This window comes from Lepidothrix coronata, unplaced genomic scaffold, assembly GCF_001604755.1.
Source record: "Lepidothrix coronata isolate B3197 unplaced genomic scaffold, Lepidothrix_coronata-1.0 Scaffold0, whole genome shotgun sequence".
Taxonomy (NCBI): domain Eukaryota; kingdom Metazoa; phylum Chordata; class Aves; order Passeriformes; family Pipridae; genus Lepidothrix; species Lepidothrix coronata.
The window spans coordinates 11,570,618-11,586,993 of record NW_016690180.1 but is presented as its reverse complement, the minus strand read 5'-3'; the positions used below and the strand labels follow the sequence as shown (position 1 = coordinate 11,586,993).

Sequence of the window (16,376 nt, the reverse complement as noted above, 5' to 3'; positions counted from 1 at the left end):
TGAAATTGGGATTTGCAAATGAAGCTCTTTTTTCAGATCTGAGTACATAAGTCGACCTAGAGACTCTGCTTATGCTTTTCTTTTAAAATACTGTAATAACATAAAGTGTTGTGAAAAGATGTGGCAAATAAAAGAACTGAGCTTGTTAGCCTCCACAGACAGTGAAGATTTAAAACCACATTCCTCACTTGCTTAGAGTGATCTAACCAAAAGACAGATACTTTTTCCTCCTTGCGGCAGTGTTTTAGAGAAAAAGACAGATACACCAAGGCAGAGTGTAGTTCTGTGGGCCAGGGTTTAAGGTAACCAGCTAGTTAAGGGCAACCTGTACTCTGATCCCTGTCCTCTAGTGACATTCATTTTTATTCAGCTGGGAATCCGTGTTAAACATGTTCTGGTGGTAGGCTGACCAAGGATGACATTGCATAGTGTCTAAGGAAGTTTATTTATAAGACACTCTACCTACTTTCTGAAGTGACACACATTTTGCCAAGAATACCCTGGGATTCATGGACTACATTCTAGTCATGTCCCCTTTGACATAAGCCTTTTTGTGGATCTGAGTCTTAGTGTTTTGAGATATTACCTATGCTAAACAAAGATGATATATGCTTTGAATTTCATTCAGTGCACATAAATCAACCCACCTCGAACTCTGCAAGTGAAAGCATTTTTATTCAACTAGTAATATTTTAAAATGATTTATTTATATACAGGCTATCACTATTTATAAACTCTGTTACTGTGCTTCACTGAGATATAAACTAAATTATGCTCTATATTCTAGGCCTATTCCTGGTTGCAAGAAGAGATGGGACCAGATTCTGACCCTGTGGTAGTTATAAGATTTTTGGGATCCACTGAAACAAGTACAGATCTGAAGAATATACTTCAGAGCATTTGTGAACAACTAGCAGTCAACTACCGTTGCCTCGTACAAAGTTACCCAAAAAAGATTCATGACCTTCGGGACTTGTTCATAAATCTCTTGAATGAGTCTTCATTTCACAGGCCACTGGTTATAATATTTGATGCCCTAGAACAGCTAACAGATAGTGATGATGGTAGGAAGCTCTGGTGGCTTCCCATTCACCTTCCCCGCTCAGTACGGATAATTTTGTCAACACTGCCAAACAAGCATGGGATCTTGCAAAAACTGAGGTGCCTTATTCATGAAGAAAGCAACTACATTGAATTGACTGCAAGGGACAGAAAGACGTGTAGTCAAGTACTGAAACATCAACTGCTGCGAGTTAAAAGAAAAGTAACATCAGGGCAACAAATCTATGTCAATCAGGCATTCTCCAAGTGCACACTGCCTATGTTTGTGAACTTAACCTTCAGAGAGGTCAGGAACTGGAGATCACACAAGGATGTGGATGAGTCCTCCCTCTGTGTCACTGTCCATGAAAGCATAGAGCAGTTGTTTTGGTCACTGGAAAACAAGTGTGGATCAAGACTATTGTCAAGAGCACTTGGCTACATTACTATGTCCAGATCTGGCCTGAGTGAAATGGAACTGGAAGATATTTTAGCCCTTGACAACAGTGTTATGTATGAACTGAATGAGAGCGTCAGAGACAGTAATCCATTGAGAATTCCATATATATATATTGCAAGGCTTAAGGAGGGCTTACAAGGATACTTAATAGAGCGACAGGTGAAAAATGTAACACTGCTTCTTTGGGCAAATAGGCACTTGCAACTAATTGCCCAGAAATTGTACCTGCACAACGAAGAAGACTTGCGTGAAATGCACACAGTCATGGCAGAGTATTTCCTTGGTGTTTGGTCTGGTGGACGAAGAAAACCTTTTTACAGCAATGACCAATATCTGAGTGGCTGTCCTGACCATGACAGTAGAGGCCTGAACGAGGATGAAAAGCATTGCATGGATCAGACTGCTTTTGACAGGCAGGCACCAGATCAGCCATGGGTCTTTCAGTGTAATCCATTAGAACCTGATATCTTTTTTATCAATCACAGAAAAATGACGGAGCTTATTCATCACTTGACAAGATGTGGAAGAACTGATGATCTTCTGTATGGAGTCATTATGAACTTCAGCTGGCTGTACACCATGATTAGAATAGGGCAGTTTGATAAAGCACTTTCTGACATAGAACTGGCTTACACCTACTCTCAAGAAAAGGAGCTGAAATTTCTGGCCAGTACCCTCCGCAGTATAAAGTTCAAAGTAGTAAAATACCCAGGTTCACTCTCTGCTGAATTGCAGCAGAGGCTTCTCCCAGTAGTAAGTTCATTGCCCAAACTCCGACATCTCCTCCTAGAATGTGACAAGGATGGACCCAAGTACTGCTCTATCGTCCCTTTGCATTCTTCCATGGATGTCACTTACAGCCCTGAGCGCCTGCCATTGTCATCCAGTTGCATGCATGTCACTGAGATTTTGCCTACATTTAATCCCAGTACAATTATTGCTGCTTTAGAAAATGGCTCCATTAGCACTTGGGATGTAGAGACCCGCCAGTTACTAAGGCAAATTACAACAGCTCCGTCCGTTATCTTAGGGATGAAGCTCACTAGTGATGAAAAGTATCTTGTAGTGGCTACAACAAACAACACTCTTTTGATATATGATAACATAAATTCCTGTCTTCTGTCTGAGGTGGAAATTAAGGGATCAAAACATTGTGGAATTGGGGGCTCCACTTTTATAAATGGATTTACATTATCAGTCAACCATGCACTTGCTTGGCTGGAGGCCAGCAAAGATGTTACGGTAATAGATCTGCTTTACGGCTGGCCTGTCTATCACTTCCACTGCTGGTACGAAGTGACCTGTGTGCAGTGTTCTCCAGATGGAGTTTATGCATTCTGTGGACAGTATTTGAACACTGCAACCATTTTTCACTTGGGCAGTGGAGAGAAGCTGACCACCGTGACCTCTGAATTTTCAAGTGGGTTTGTGAAATTCCTTCTCATTCTGGACACAGCCCAAGAAATGGTGATGGTGGACAATGAGGGTAGCCTCTCTGTTTGGAATATGGAGGAGATTGCAAGTCCCCAGCTTACAGATGACTTTGACTGCAGGAGGGAAGACAGTGAAGTTGTCAGCATAGAGCTTTCTGAAGACCAAAGTGCAATTTTAATTTGTAAGGCTCTCAGCATTGAACTTCTTGACACTCGTGTGTGGAAGGTGGCTGAAAAGTTTAGAGCTAAACACAATGAGCGTTTTATATCTGCCGTGTTGTCCAAAAATAGCAACTGTATAATTGCTTCAATGGAAAATACCTCAGCCATTTTTGTTTGGAGAAGAGATACTGGACAGTGTATGGCAAGCTTACAGGAAATCTCAGGAACTATAGTCAGGCTAATTAAATCAAATCATCATAACATGCTGCTATCCTTATCCACCAGTGGTGTCCTTTCTATTTGGGATATAGACATCATAACTGCTATGTCCAATATTGACAAATCTGGCAAGCCTATCCAAAGGCTGGTGTTGCCAGCCAGAGGTGAATTAATATACACATTAGATGGATCAGATTCTGTCCATAAGTGGAACTTCAGCACCGGATTCATTGAAGCTGTGTTCAAGCATGAAGGTATTGTTGAAAACTGCGTGCTGACCTCTTCTGGAGAGATAATGGTTACATCAGATGACAAATGCAGCCAGTACGTATGGCACACTGTTAGTGGTGAAAATATCTTCCGCATTAATGGACAAAAAATCTCAGAACTAATGATTACTCATAATGATCAATTTGTAGTCTCTCTCTGTGAGCAAAATGCATCCAGAGTTTGGCGACTGGCCACAGGACATAGAGTTTGCAATATTTTAGTTGCCTTACAGAATGCATTTATAACAACTGCAAATACATTCGTAGTCGGAATGGCAAAGAACAAAGTCTTGGCTGTCAGTCTCTGGACAGGCAGCATAACAAAGAAGTTTTGCTGTGATGATGGTGCAAGCATTGTGGATATTAAGTTGATACCAGACTGCCCAGATATTATCATATTTATAACATCTACTGAAACCGTGAATATCTGGAGCTTAACAGAAGAAGTCATCTGCAAGCGTGTACAGTTGCCTACCAATTTCTTAAAAAAATTGGAAGACTTTGAAATATCTCCAAATGGGAAGCTAGGAATTATAACCCGTGGTGATGAGAACATCAATGTGCTTGATTTATACAGTGGAAAACTTCGTGTGGTTCACGCTCCGGGTGTCATCTGGCGGCAGAGGCTGTCTCGTGATGGCCGCTACCTTGTATACATTTGTTGTCGTGGTGAGGAAGATGATGATAATGGTGCGGTCTCCAGCTTAATTGTAATGAGGCTGGCTGATGGCAAAAACATTGGTGCCTGTTCTCTTTATAAAACTCCCACTTTTCTTACACTCTCACAGAGACATTTAAACATTATTATTGGATTTGATGATGGAAGTATAGGTACTTACACTGTAGTGGATCGAGTTGATGCTGCACTGAAAATCAAAATTGCTACTTCAAACAGCCGTCAGATTTTCAATAACACAACACAAGTGATTAGGCCAAAATGTCACAATTATAGCTTCAAAGCAGCTGCAGACTGCATTTGGAGGGAATCAACAGAAGTATTTGCAAGGGATAGCCCCATTACAGTTATAGAGCCTGAGGTGAGTGAAGCAACACCAACCAAAAAACACAACTATTGCTATGAGAAAGTGTGCTCAGCCATAGATTGCAGAGGACACAGTTTTGCCTCTGACAACTGACTAACCATCTGGATGAGCTTATCTGAATAGTATACTTGCATAGGTATGTTTTCTGAATTCATGTAAAAATCAGTGTGTTTCTTGGAAGACAGATAGAAACAGCAGAGGGCAGACCAGCTGGTTTTTTTCTGTCTTACACTTATGTAAACATAAAAGTAAATATAAATGGGCTGCAGGGTTTTTTTTTTAATTTCAGAATACAAGGTTCAGTCCAGAATTTCACCAGGGCCTTGATTAAAAATTTCTAGCAATACTGTCAAAATTGTTATGCTATTACAGAAGTCAGGTGATCACATTTGGGTCTGACAGACTGTTTTAACTAAAACTAAACCTCCACATGATTGGTGAGAAGAGTCAGACCACTGTTTTATATTCCAAGTCACCTAGATGGGTCTACAGCTAACAGTCGGCTTTATAACCACTTGCAAAAATGCGTTTTTCTGCTTGATGGTGCAATGACAAGATGTCACCTGCCAACCTGGAACACTTGATACATTCCATCATCATTTTAAAAATGCTTACTTTGATTTTTCTTTTTAATTGGGATTATTCTTTGGGTTGAATGGAGTAGGTGCCAGTCAGCTGTAAACATGTCACCATGTGAGGCAACAAGTATTTGTTTCACCTTAATGAATGGACTGAAAGCTTTTTTTTTTTTAACTGCATGCAGGGATTTCAGATTTCTGTATTGTGATAAAATGAAAAAAATCCTAAGTTGTAAAAGAAGTATAGGGATTGGGGTTTTATTTGGTTTAGGGAAATTTTTCGTCTTCATAGTGTGTATTAGTCAGGTCATAATGAAAATTTTTCAAAGACAAAGAGCGTTACAGATGAACAGTTAAACACATTAATTTCTTTATGTTAAAAGGTTGCTATCCGTTTTGTTGTAAGAAAATCTAAAGTATCTCCTATATCCCTAAAGTAATCTTAATAGTTTTCAGATCTGCCATATATTAATCCTTATAACATTTGCCTTACTATCATTTTTGTTCTTTCCCATGATAAATACAGATCAAATGACCAAACACTCTGGGACACTTAGTATATGTGGTGAAATCCTCCACTACACATAAAGGCCGTTCAAAGGTCCTTTACTGGTCCAATTTGTAATGGGTTTTTCTTACTTCCACATATGTACAAGCTTCACTTTCTGCTTTAGAACTGTTTTGAGCCTTTTGTACAGTTTTACCGTTTCAAGGGAGAAATTGTGAAGTAACGACAAATGCTGTAAAAAATTTACATTTTCCCAAGTAAAAACATATATTGGATGATATCTGAAAGGATAAGAAAATTTTCCCCTCCTTACATATCTTAAATATATCTGTGGATATATTTTCAAATTATTTAAACAGAATAATTTTATTTTTAAAATCAGAACCCCATGTCACAGATTTCCAAGAAATGAATGCTAAGCTAGAATTTAATGTAGTGTGTGAATGTTCAGTGTAAAAGCCAATATAGTATATTAAGTGACTTGAATGATTTTTCCTAACTTGTTTGCAACTAATAGATCATATTGAATGTTTTTATGTAAACTTTGTATTGTTGGGAAAACCTACCCAATCAGAGATTTATATTTTCATAAATGTCAAATTTAGTTAAATTTTGTTACAAAGTTGTTAAATTAGAAATCTATTGCAGTCTTCAAACAATATACAGTCTTGTGTATGCATTGTTTGTACTAATAAACTATGGAAGCAGACTTCTACGTGTCCCTTAATTTCAAGGAAATTTCACTCTGGCAGAGGGACACAAGGCCTTCACAGCTCCCTTTGGCCTGTATTTAAATAATTTCTGAGGGCTATATTCATAAGGAAATATTTCAGTATTTTCCCCTTTCACTTGACTAAATCAAGCATTCAAAAAACCCAATGAGATTTGCCAAAAAAACACCATGCTTAGGTGGTGTTTATGACTAGATTGCATACTGCTGGTATGCAAGTCAACAGACATGAAGGCTTGTGTAAACTACCCAGGACAAAGCACAGAAGAGAAAGGAGCACCTGAAATCCCACTTCTCTTCAGACCTGTGGAGCTATGGACCTGTGGGAACCATGGCTCCCAGGATCCTGTCCTGAAGGTAAACAACTTCCACCTTCTTTCAAATGCAGTGCATAACTCACACATTTCAGCCTTGAACTCCTTGTGCATAACCTGTGTAATATTGGAAAGTTAGTGCTTTCATTATCTTGGAAGAGTAAAATACATCTCGTATCTGCCAAGAGAGTGGCTAACTTTTGGTGGCAATGAAGTATAGAATAATAATAGAACTACAGAATATGCGGAGTTCGAAGGGACCCACAAAAGACCATCGAGTCCAACTCTTAGTCCCTCACCGGACGTCCCCAAGAATCACATCATGTGCCTAACCTATCTCATTCAGCTTTCCAGCTTTCTGAATCAATTTCTCAGGGGTCAGATTCCTCACACTGAGCCTAAGAGGCAGGCACAGGCTACTGAATGGCATTAGGCTGCTCAGTGTCCAAATACTTGTTACTGCAAGAGTGAATGCTCCATAGCCCCTCACAAATCTGTCCCCAAGTATGTCTATCCACAGGTACGGAGACTAAATAGTTTCTCCAATAATGAGCCATCCAAATGCCAAGTGCTGTTCTATCCCTAGATAGGAATAGAGCAATTTATTTTTTGTTAAGGAGCACTATTCGCATATTTAGTACAAAGCTTTCATTTGTTTTTTAGATAAAGTGCATCAATAAACAGGCTCAGACGGGGTCCATGTTTTCTGACACAGAAGATTTTAGGAATAGGCTGTAGCTGCAAGAAAGCTTTAAAGCGGAATTAGCCGGAAATTCTTTGGCAGACAAAGGTAAGCCGGAGGTCAGCTAGAAAAAATATTTTTATCAGTCATTTCCTTTGCACCACAGCTGGGGAATGCACGGCCCGTGACTTCATTTCAAACTGCCTGTGGCCATTTGACTTTTTTTTCACATTATTATCAGATAACATCAGAATGTGAGTTAACATGTAACCTGGAAAACTCTGCATTCAGGGGGCATTCAGGTTTCAGTGGCTCCCCCGCCCTGATTTCTCCATGCTGCAGACTCAAGCCCTCTACCTGTGGAAACAGAAATTTTAGCCATCTTCAAAGAGAATTTAAAGCAAATATTGATTGCTAAAATAGTGTTCATATCCAGAGTGTACTGTTTCAGCTTAAAATCCTGAGAGTTTTCCCTTTGTCAAAAACTATATGTATGTCTGTATGATACATCATAAAGTAAGTCCTTTGGGGCACTACTATTAGGCTATTAACAACAATCTGCATTGTTTTGTTTTGTTGATTAAAGATTAAAAAAATACCTGATTTAATATAACTATTAATATTGCAAAAGGACAGACTAATTTTATTTCTCCTAATTATAAAACCAAAGACATCTTACTTTTTTACACATTATTTTTCATATAACCATAAAATTGATTATGTAATCATCCAAATATGGACTAGGGCCTTTGGATGGGTTTCATTAGCAAGGATTTGTTACTAAGAATCCCTATAAAGCCTTTATGCTACAAATATGACCTCCTTCAAGTTCTTGTACCCTGCTGTGGACATTACTCATATCTCTTCCTGGGTCACCACATGGGTGCAGGGAGAGTAGTGAGCTACATTTTCTCCTGTGGTTTGCCTTTCTAGCCTTCCCAAGGCAGGCTGAGGCATTTTATCATGTGCTTCTCCAGAAGGGGAAGCTTGCACCACCACCCCTCTGTGAAAAAGGGCCTTTCACTATCAAGGACAAGCTACACAGTGCTCAATTCACTCGAAAACCCAGGGCAATAACCAGAAGAGTGTGAGGCAATGTTCCCCCAACATGTCCAGTCCAGCATAACATGCTCTTAAAATCACAGATGGTTCCCAAAGTCACTTTTAAAATCTGCCCCTACCAAGCCCTTCTCCCTGTCTCCACTGTCCCATCATCCCAGGCCCATGCAGCTCTTGCTTACCAGGGTGAGTGATGCCTCCATCCTCAGCAAAGCCCCTCACATGTTCCCAGCCTTGATACACCCTCCAGCTGCAGCACCTGCCCTTTTGGCAGCTCACTGATCTCCTCTCCAGCCTCAGCAGTGAATATACAAAACCGGATTTTTGTTCACATGTTCCCACTGTCAGACTTTTCACCACACAATACTGTATAAATAAAATCATCTGCCTGCTTTTCTACCATAAATCTCTGATTCCATGTGCATTTCAGTGGATGTGAGAAAGCTTCTAGACTGAAATAGATCTATTCCGCATATTTAAAGTGAAATACACAGAATTGCAAAAATCCAGACATCATGTAGCACAGATGAAAACAGAACAGGGTGTTTTGCTGCCATTTGTCTATGTTGTCCCATTGCCTGTTAGTAAATTGCCCAGCACATCCCACTAATATCATGTTGACAATAGTACATGAAGTCACGAAGTTAACCTTTTAGGCTGCAATTTTTCAAGGTAACCTTATATCTCAGCAGGAACATTCTCCAGAAAACTTCAGCCAAAATAGATACAAGAATGAGATTAAAGGAAAAAGAGGATTTCTGCAGGCTGAATGTCTCAAATACTTTTCCTTTGAAAAAAATGTTGTCACACCCGTGTTTTTGAACAAGGACTATGGATTGGTGAGATAAGTGATCATTTCCTGCAGAACAGATCTGTGAAAACTTGTCAGGCAATCATCCCAAAAAGATCCCAGCAGTTTGCACATACTCATAGAAAACCTTAGCTTTCAGGAGCACAGCACACTTGGGATTGCAGGGGCTGGGGCAGAACTTTACTATTGCAGAAATACTGGATGTAGGTTCGACAAATCACGAGAATAAACAGTCTGAGGAACAACAAAAAATACAGTAGCCGTGGAAAAGCTCTGAGAAGGAGGCCAAGTATCAGGAGAAGAGGGGAGGCAGCCTTCCTGAGGTTGTTTCCAGTGGCCTCCTGGTTTACAACTCAGCTTTTCAACTGGAACATTTCTCAGCCTATTAGCCCACCTCATTAGCCCAGCAGCCACGAGTGCAATGGCAAAATACCACAGGCAAAATACAGGCAAGCTGGCCCGTGGGGGTTAGCTCCAGCTTGGCAGGGCTGTAAGCCAGGTACAAACACACACTGTGCACAAGGCTGCACGCAGCATCAGACTCCATGCTGCAGAGGTAGCCCCAAACTGTTTGCATCTCCTACCTCCCTCACCTCCTCTCACAACTTAGGGATATATTAGCCTAACAATTCTTCACTTACTGACCAGAGAGCCTTTGGAGAGTTTAGTGATGGTTTTGTACTAAGAAACTTCCTGGCTCTTGAAGTCCATTTTCAGCTAACACTAATTGTTTGCAGGAGAAAAAAATTTTAAATTTGCCAAAGAGCTGTTGCAGAGCTTTGCAGCTCACAGCCTGTAAATGATACTTGATCTTTACGTTATGACATAGCCCTCTACTTAAAATAACCATATCCAAAGCAGCTTTTATTAATTTCTTTGCTGGCATCCAATGTTTCACTCCCAATGTGTGCTGGCTCCTGCAGTAGGAGGCTGGGCCAGGCGGCGTGTCTGGGTCCCTGCTCCCAGGCACGGGACCTGCCTGCTTTCCCCAGCCCACTGCTGACACGAGTTTGACAGTCTCAGCTTCAGCTCAGAGCAGATATGAGTGGAAGCATGCCATCCTTCTGGGGAAGTCAAGGATGCAACCCCTGCAAGGCAGGGAGGCAAGCATAAATCTGGCATTATTTAGAGTGACAACAGCACACCTACTCAATATAGCAGCCAAACCTCATACAACTGCTTCCATGAGGCTTAACACCACAAAAAAAAAAAAAAAAAGAAAAAAAAAAAAAAACACAACAAACAACAAAGAAGGGATTTAGCTGAACATTTGCAAAGTACTATCAAGAAGGATCTGTTATTCCTGCTCGGCACCCCCCGGCTGTGACACAGGCAGTCAGGTGACGCAAGAACGGAGTGCCCGTTCTTTACGGAAGGCTTTTTTTAGTTTCCAGGTACATTGATACATATTAAAGGTCACACCTGACCCAGTTGCGTGCTTAAGTTAAATCTCTCCTCCTGCACAGGGGACACTCTCTTAACTGGGCTGTGGCAGTAGAACACCTTCTGTATCACTTTTGGAAACACTCGAAATCAAAATGATTCCAGGAAAGTCAGCAGCTTTCACAGGTAAACGCGATGTGATGCCTGCAAATATACCTTAGAGCTGAGTTTCTCCATAGAGAATCACCCAAAATAGTGGGGAATAAACATTGCCAGCCAACATGTAAGAGAGGAACTTGCTGCCAAATCCCTTCAGCACTGTTTGTGATATGGGGAGATTTAATTTTAAGAATATGCAAATGGCAGCATGAATACACTGACAGGCTCGGACTTTGTTGTGGTAGTTGTGACTGCCTCCGAGGAAAGGAATTATTTGGCACGTGCTCTTCTACTTCTCCTTTTTTTAACCCTGACCCTAAAATGGTGAGCTCTATCAGGCTTTTATCCAGCCTGCAGGTAAAGGGTTACAGATTCTAGGAAGTATTAAATGCAAACTTTGAAGGATTTTATTTTCATCTACAGTCACATGATGCCTTAATACCCAATGACACTAACTACAGTGTCTCATTAAGAGGTCATGCAAACTCCCAAGCTAAACAAGGCATTCTTACATATTTAACATTCAAATGCAGAAGCCGAGCTAAGCCATGGAAGATTGTAATCAGAAAAAGCTACACTTCCTGATCCACACAAAACCTGCAGGTAGGAAAAGTTCTTCCTTTAAACTTGTAACATTGTGCTTTCCAGAGAAACTGTTTATAAGACATATTTTGCTCTCTATTTCTTTTGCACTTTTCAAAATACCCTAAGAGATTTATCCTGAAAATATCTGTTCTCATTTGTTCCACCTGTTGTAGAGTAGTATTGTTTTTACAATCAGAAACAGAGTTGGCTCAGTGGAAATCCAAACAAAAACAATTTTAAAGCCAACTCTATTTAAAAAGTAATATCTTTTTAATATTTCTTAGTTATTGAAAGGGTTGTGTTAGAGTATGTGGGGCAAAGGGGGAGTTAATATGTCTTTGATGTCTGAAACGAAGGGATTTAGAACTCTTCTGACTTTACTTATACCATGAATTGCACATTGTTTCAGTCACTCAAATCAAAGTGTATTTTAATGGATTCAGCTTCCTCACTGTACTTACATGATTTCTGATCTCTCCTCCTAGTATTTGGTACATTTAAAAATAAAATCTTGCAAAAGCAAATGAAAGGCAGATGGGGAATACTACAGTGCTCCATAAAAGGAGAAAAAATTACAAAATATGGACTTCGAGGAAAGACAGTTAAAATCAGTTTATTTAAATGAAGAATTTAAATTGCATTAAAGCATATCAGTTTTCACATGGAGTGAAAAAGATTCACTGACAATTGCTGGCAGTATTGCAGGAGTTCATTTTTTTTTACTAGTGCTGAAGGAGTTTTCCAGTGTAGAGCATTAGCATTTTCATCACAAAGATCTTTTTCTCATCATGATTTTTCTTTAAAATGTAATTGTTTTCAGACAATGTTTTAAATACTCAGCATTTTAATCTCTTTATAGGAATTCAGTTAAAGACTACATTCTATAGAGCTACAGGATCTAAATTTACTAAAAGATCCCTAATGCATCATAAGATTTCCACTCCCTAAGGATTCCCACTGCACAAAAGCAGCAAGCAGTGTTTATTATTTTGCTCCTACAATGATTAGGTGGTGATGGCAGACAATGTATTTTTTTTGCAGTTTATTCTATAAAACACATCTCTTTTTCTTCTTCACAATAATGCTAGGAGACACTAAAAGAAGTAGAGAATAATTATACCTGAAGCAACTTGCTTCAATAAGCTCTTAACTTTCTTCGGGGAAAAACAAAATAGTTTTGTCATTACTAGTATTTAAAATAAATTTGAGTCCAAACAAGTTTACCAGTGGCACTTCAAAAAATTGTCATTCACTTTCAAATGCCCACTTTGAAACATAGTAGGTCTTATGCTGAGTAGGGCCAAGACCCAAGTATGATCAGCCTAGATCAGCCTAAGACATCAAGTGTCTTTTTATCAAACTAATTGTACCAGCCTCCTGATAGAGTCGCTCACAACTGTGCTGGTGGGAAGTGTAGCAATAAGCCACTGCACTTTAAAGAACTCTTCTGAATTCACTATAACTGACCTCTGAACTTCTATTACTTACAAAAATCTATTTAGAAACTCTTGTAGATAAGTGCCTTATTTGCTAAACTACATTTAAATCTCAGGGGAGTGAGAGGAACACACCAGCTCCCAAAAAACAGCCAACCACAGGCTTTCACCAAGGAGGAACGTTGCACCTGAAACACCAAGAAAGCCTGCCATGGCCAGTCTCTTCTAAGAAATGTTTGTACAAATTGGGTGTGTCATGGTAAACCAGCTCTTAGTAGCTCAGGAGTTAAATTTGTTGAATGTTAATTACACAAAGTGTCTTTGTAGGGTGGAAGGTAAAATGCACACTATTACTCTGTGACCAGAAAGGTGGCCATTGAATGAGGGGGAGCGTTTACTCCTTTCCTAAAGAAAGGTATATAAATGAGACGTTTGCTAACTAGTACTAGTAGTTCAGATGTTTTTATACCCACAATTTTACATTTAGTAAAGGAATTTGTACTGCTCTTCTTTTTTTCTGATGAAACAAACCAACTTATTCTCTTGCTTTGTCACATCGATGTAGAATTAAATCTAGTGTTGTTTCATAGGGAATCCACACAAATCAAATACTTCCTGCTCATAACCAAAAAAAAAGAGAGAAGTTCCTGGAAACTGAGACAATAGGAAACCTAAAGGAGAACTTTTCTCTTGAATTTTGGAGAAGTCAAGCAAACATAAAAATGAAAATGCTACCAGAAGTTTGGAATAATTTTCTCTTTACCCCAAAACCAGAGCTAAGACAAGCATTGGTCAAAAGCCAATTCAAATCTTTCAAAAAGCTTGCAGATCTCTGGGAACCTGTACCAGATTTAAGGCTAATATCGAAAAATCATCAACCTGATGATTTTTGCACAGTTCTAGGTAGGTGGGAAGATAGAGCAAAAGCTTCAAGTGAAGGGAACCACGGCTTCCTTCCTTGGAAAGCCTGGTTAAAAGTGGTCACTGTGCAAGGTAAACATTTCTGAGTGTTGAGGCCCTTCTCTAATCACACTTGTTTGTACCTGAGCTCAAGGAAACAAACTTGCTAAAAGTATTTGCTCTCAGACTTTACTGAACGAAAGCCAAGGAAAGCCTTTATTCACATCTTTCAGGAAGGGATGGTCTTTTGCTATGTTTGCACAGTATCCAATTAAACATGGCCTCAGCATTGTCTACATCTTCCACTGATACTGTTTCACTAAAGACTTAAGGTGGGAGGGACTCAATCCACTAAAACACGATGAAATGTAGTCAGGCAATAAATATTTGTTTGGAATTTACAATTTCTCCTTCAGACCTGTTTTTCTGAGGATTATATGTGGTCACCTGTCAGCCCACAAAACAAAGTTGTGATGCGGAGGGCGTGGCTAACCAGAGCAGGTGGCCAAATCCCCACTGCTCCTTAACCAGGAGCACCTCATTTAGCACCTGATCATGCTAGAGAAGCAATGTCAAAACTTCACACCCAAGCAATGGTGCATGAAAATCATTGATTTTCGCTGAGCTACAGAAGAGTGCTGGCAAGCAGGATGTATTGCTAAGGAGGATAGGTATAAAACACAATGCAGTTTTACTTATTGAAAATTTGATATCAAAACGGACAAAATAAATGAGTTTCAGTAGAAAGGTCAAAAGGGATTGCTGTAAACAGGAAAAAAAAGGCAGCAATTTTCCCGAGAGTTCTCCTCTGAGTCACTTTCACTTAGACATATGGAAGAACTTTAAAATTTTATTAAGAACTGAATACATTGCTTGGAAACTAAACATTTAATCACTCACGGCAGGAAAAAAAAGGCACAAGTTTTCTTTTTCTGTGTGACTTTTTTCTGTCTGCCATGTTTATACAAGTTTATTTAATTTCTATTTTTCACTTTAATCACAGATGTTTGCTGCAAAGTCACAGATGCTTTCTGGTTAGAAAAGTATTTCTGGTTGAATACTCTATTATTAATTCACATAAGTTACTTTTCCATTTAGGATAGCAAAGAGGAGTAAGCCATCTCCTTGGGGCTTACTCTTTTGAATGCTACCAGCTGGGCTTGGGCCAACTTTGCATCACTTCCCAACTATTTAATAATTTGTGTATTTCCATTAAAGAGCAGTTAATTGCGTGATTTTATGCAAATGAGGTCCAATGCCTTGCTATTACAGGCAATCTGCTTTTCAGAAAGAGCTGAGTAACGAGGACAAGTGTATCCCATTTACTGAAAATCCTTTCAGTGTGAAGTCCAGCCTGTGAACTTCTCACACTGCCTCCAGTGGGAACAGTATCATATCTTCACATTGCCAACAGAGGACAGGAGAAAAAGAAATAACCTGATGCAAGGGGTGCCAGTGCTACCCAGCACATTGTTGCCAGCAGAAACAGCATGGCAGCAGTATGGGTTTGCCTGTGCTGGACAGAAGCTCTCCAGACCATACCAAAATAGATTATTTCATGTCCAATCTCCCATGCTCAGGACAGGTGCATCTGGATGTAAAGGCACTTTGCCCAGGCAGGTTGGCATTAATGTCCTCTTACGATACACCCTGATACAGAGTCTCTGACAGCAGCTTTCAGGCAGGAGAGACAGGGAGTGACCCAAATGAGCCATATAGAGCCACATTTCCACAGTCCTGAGGACCCCTCAAGACTGTGGGTCTGTTCCTTCCCTGACTACCTACCCTCCCCACTGAATTTATTGCAATGACTGTATTTATTGACTGGAATGTATTTCTTACACTCACTTCCCCCTTCATCCCACAGCCACTGTGAAACACTGTTTTATCAGCAGTAGATTTGGGAGTGCCCAGCTTTATCTACCTTATTAAGCACGTGAGCTTTGTGCAACAGCCTAGGATGCAGAAAACACTACCTATGCCCCAACACACCCACCCAGCAAGTTCCTCCTCTCCCTTCTGGGCTGTGTGCTCCCTCCTACAGCCGGGCTGTGCAGAAGGACACCCCACCAAAACCCAGGTCCACCGTGCCAGGGCACCTCCCAGTCCTGGGGCTGCAGCCCACGGCCAGTGTGGGCTCCCTTGCCTGCTGCTCCTCTTGCCCAGCCAGTGAATCCATACTGCTCCACCACATTACAGGCAGTTTATTTCCTCAAAAAGAAGTGTTATTCACTCTTACTCTTCTATGGCGAGCAAGCTTAATAGCAACTGCATTTGTGTGATTTTAACACTACAAATTTCCATGGAGCTATTCTTCTCCTCTACTTCTGATCTACTCATAGTAAAAGAAGCATAAGTCTCAGGCTAATTCATGCTTTTGAAGTAAGCTGGCAGTCTTGTTCACTTATAACTCACTGGAAAACAAGCAGTCAGCTGTCAGGAACCTGGATACAGCTTTGTTAAGGGCCCCTCTGTCTCTATTTTTGGTTTGGGTGTGGCATGGAAAAAACAATATTTACCATCTCAGTAGCTGTGCCCTTGTGTATTTGTTTTCATATTCCTTTTCCCCATGTGAATTGAGCAGATGTTGCACGGCTTGATATC

General features: G+C 40.1%; 2 protein-coding genes across 5 annotated transcripts in view; both read left to right on the top strand.

The window, feature by feature from the left end:
- Nucleotides 1-6,420, top strand: part of NWD2 (NACHT and WD repeat domain containing 2) — a 48,544-nt gene extending 42,124 nt beyond the window's left edge. Inside the window, exon 4 of the mRNA XM_017824694.1 lies at nucleotides 788-6,420. Coding sequence (XP_017680183.1) covers nucleotides 788-4,720 — 3,933 coding nt within the window. The 3' untranslated portion in view covers nucleotides 4,721-6,420. The remainder of the gene's footprint in view (nucleotides 1-787) is intronic.
- Nucleotides 6,421-11,236: 4,816 nt separating this feature from the next.
- Nucleotides 11,237-16,376, top strand: part of CUNH4orf19 (chromosome unknown C4orf19 homolog) — a 44,010-nt gene continuing 38,870 nt past the window's right edge. For 3 of the 4 annotated variants that reach the window (XM_017828443.1, XM_017828356.1, XM_017828276.1), the window contains exon 1: nucleotides 11,298-11,454. The gene's annotated coding sequence lies outside the window, so the exon portion shown is untranslated. Of the gene's footprint in view, nucleotides 11,455-16,376 lie in introns of all 4 variants that reach the window. The other variant, XR_001876954.1, reaches the window with a different exon arrangement.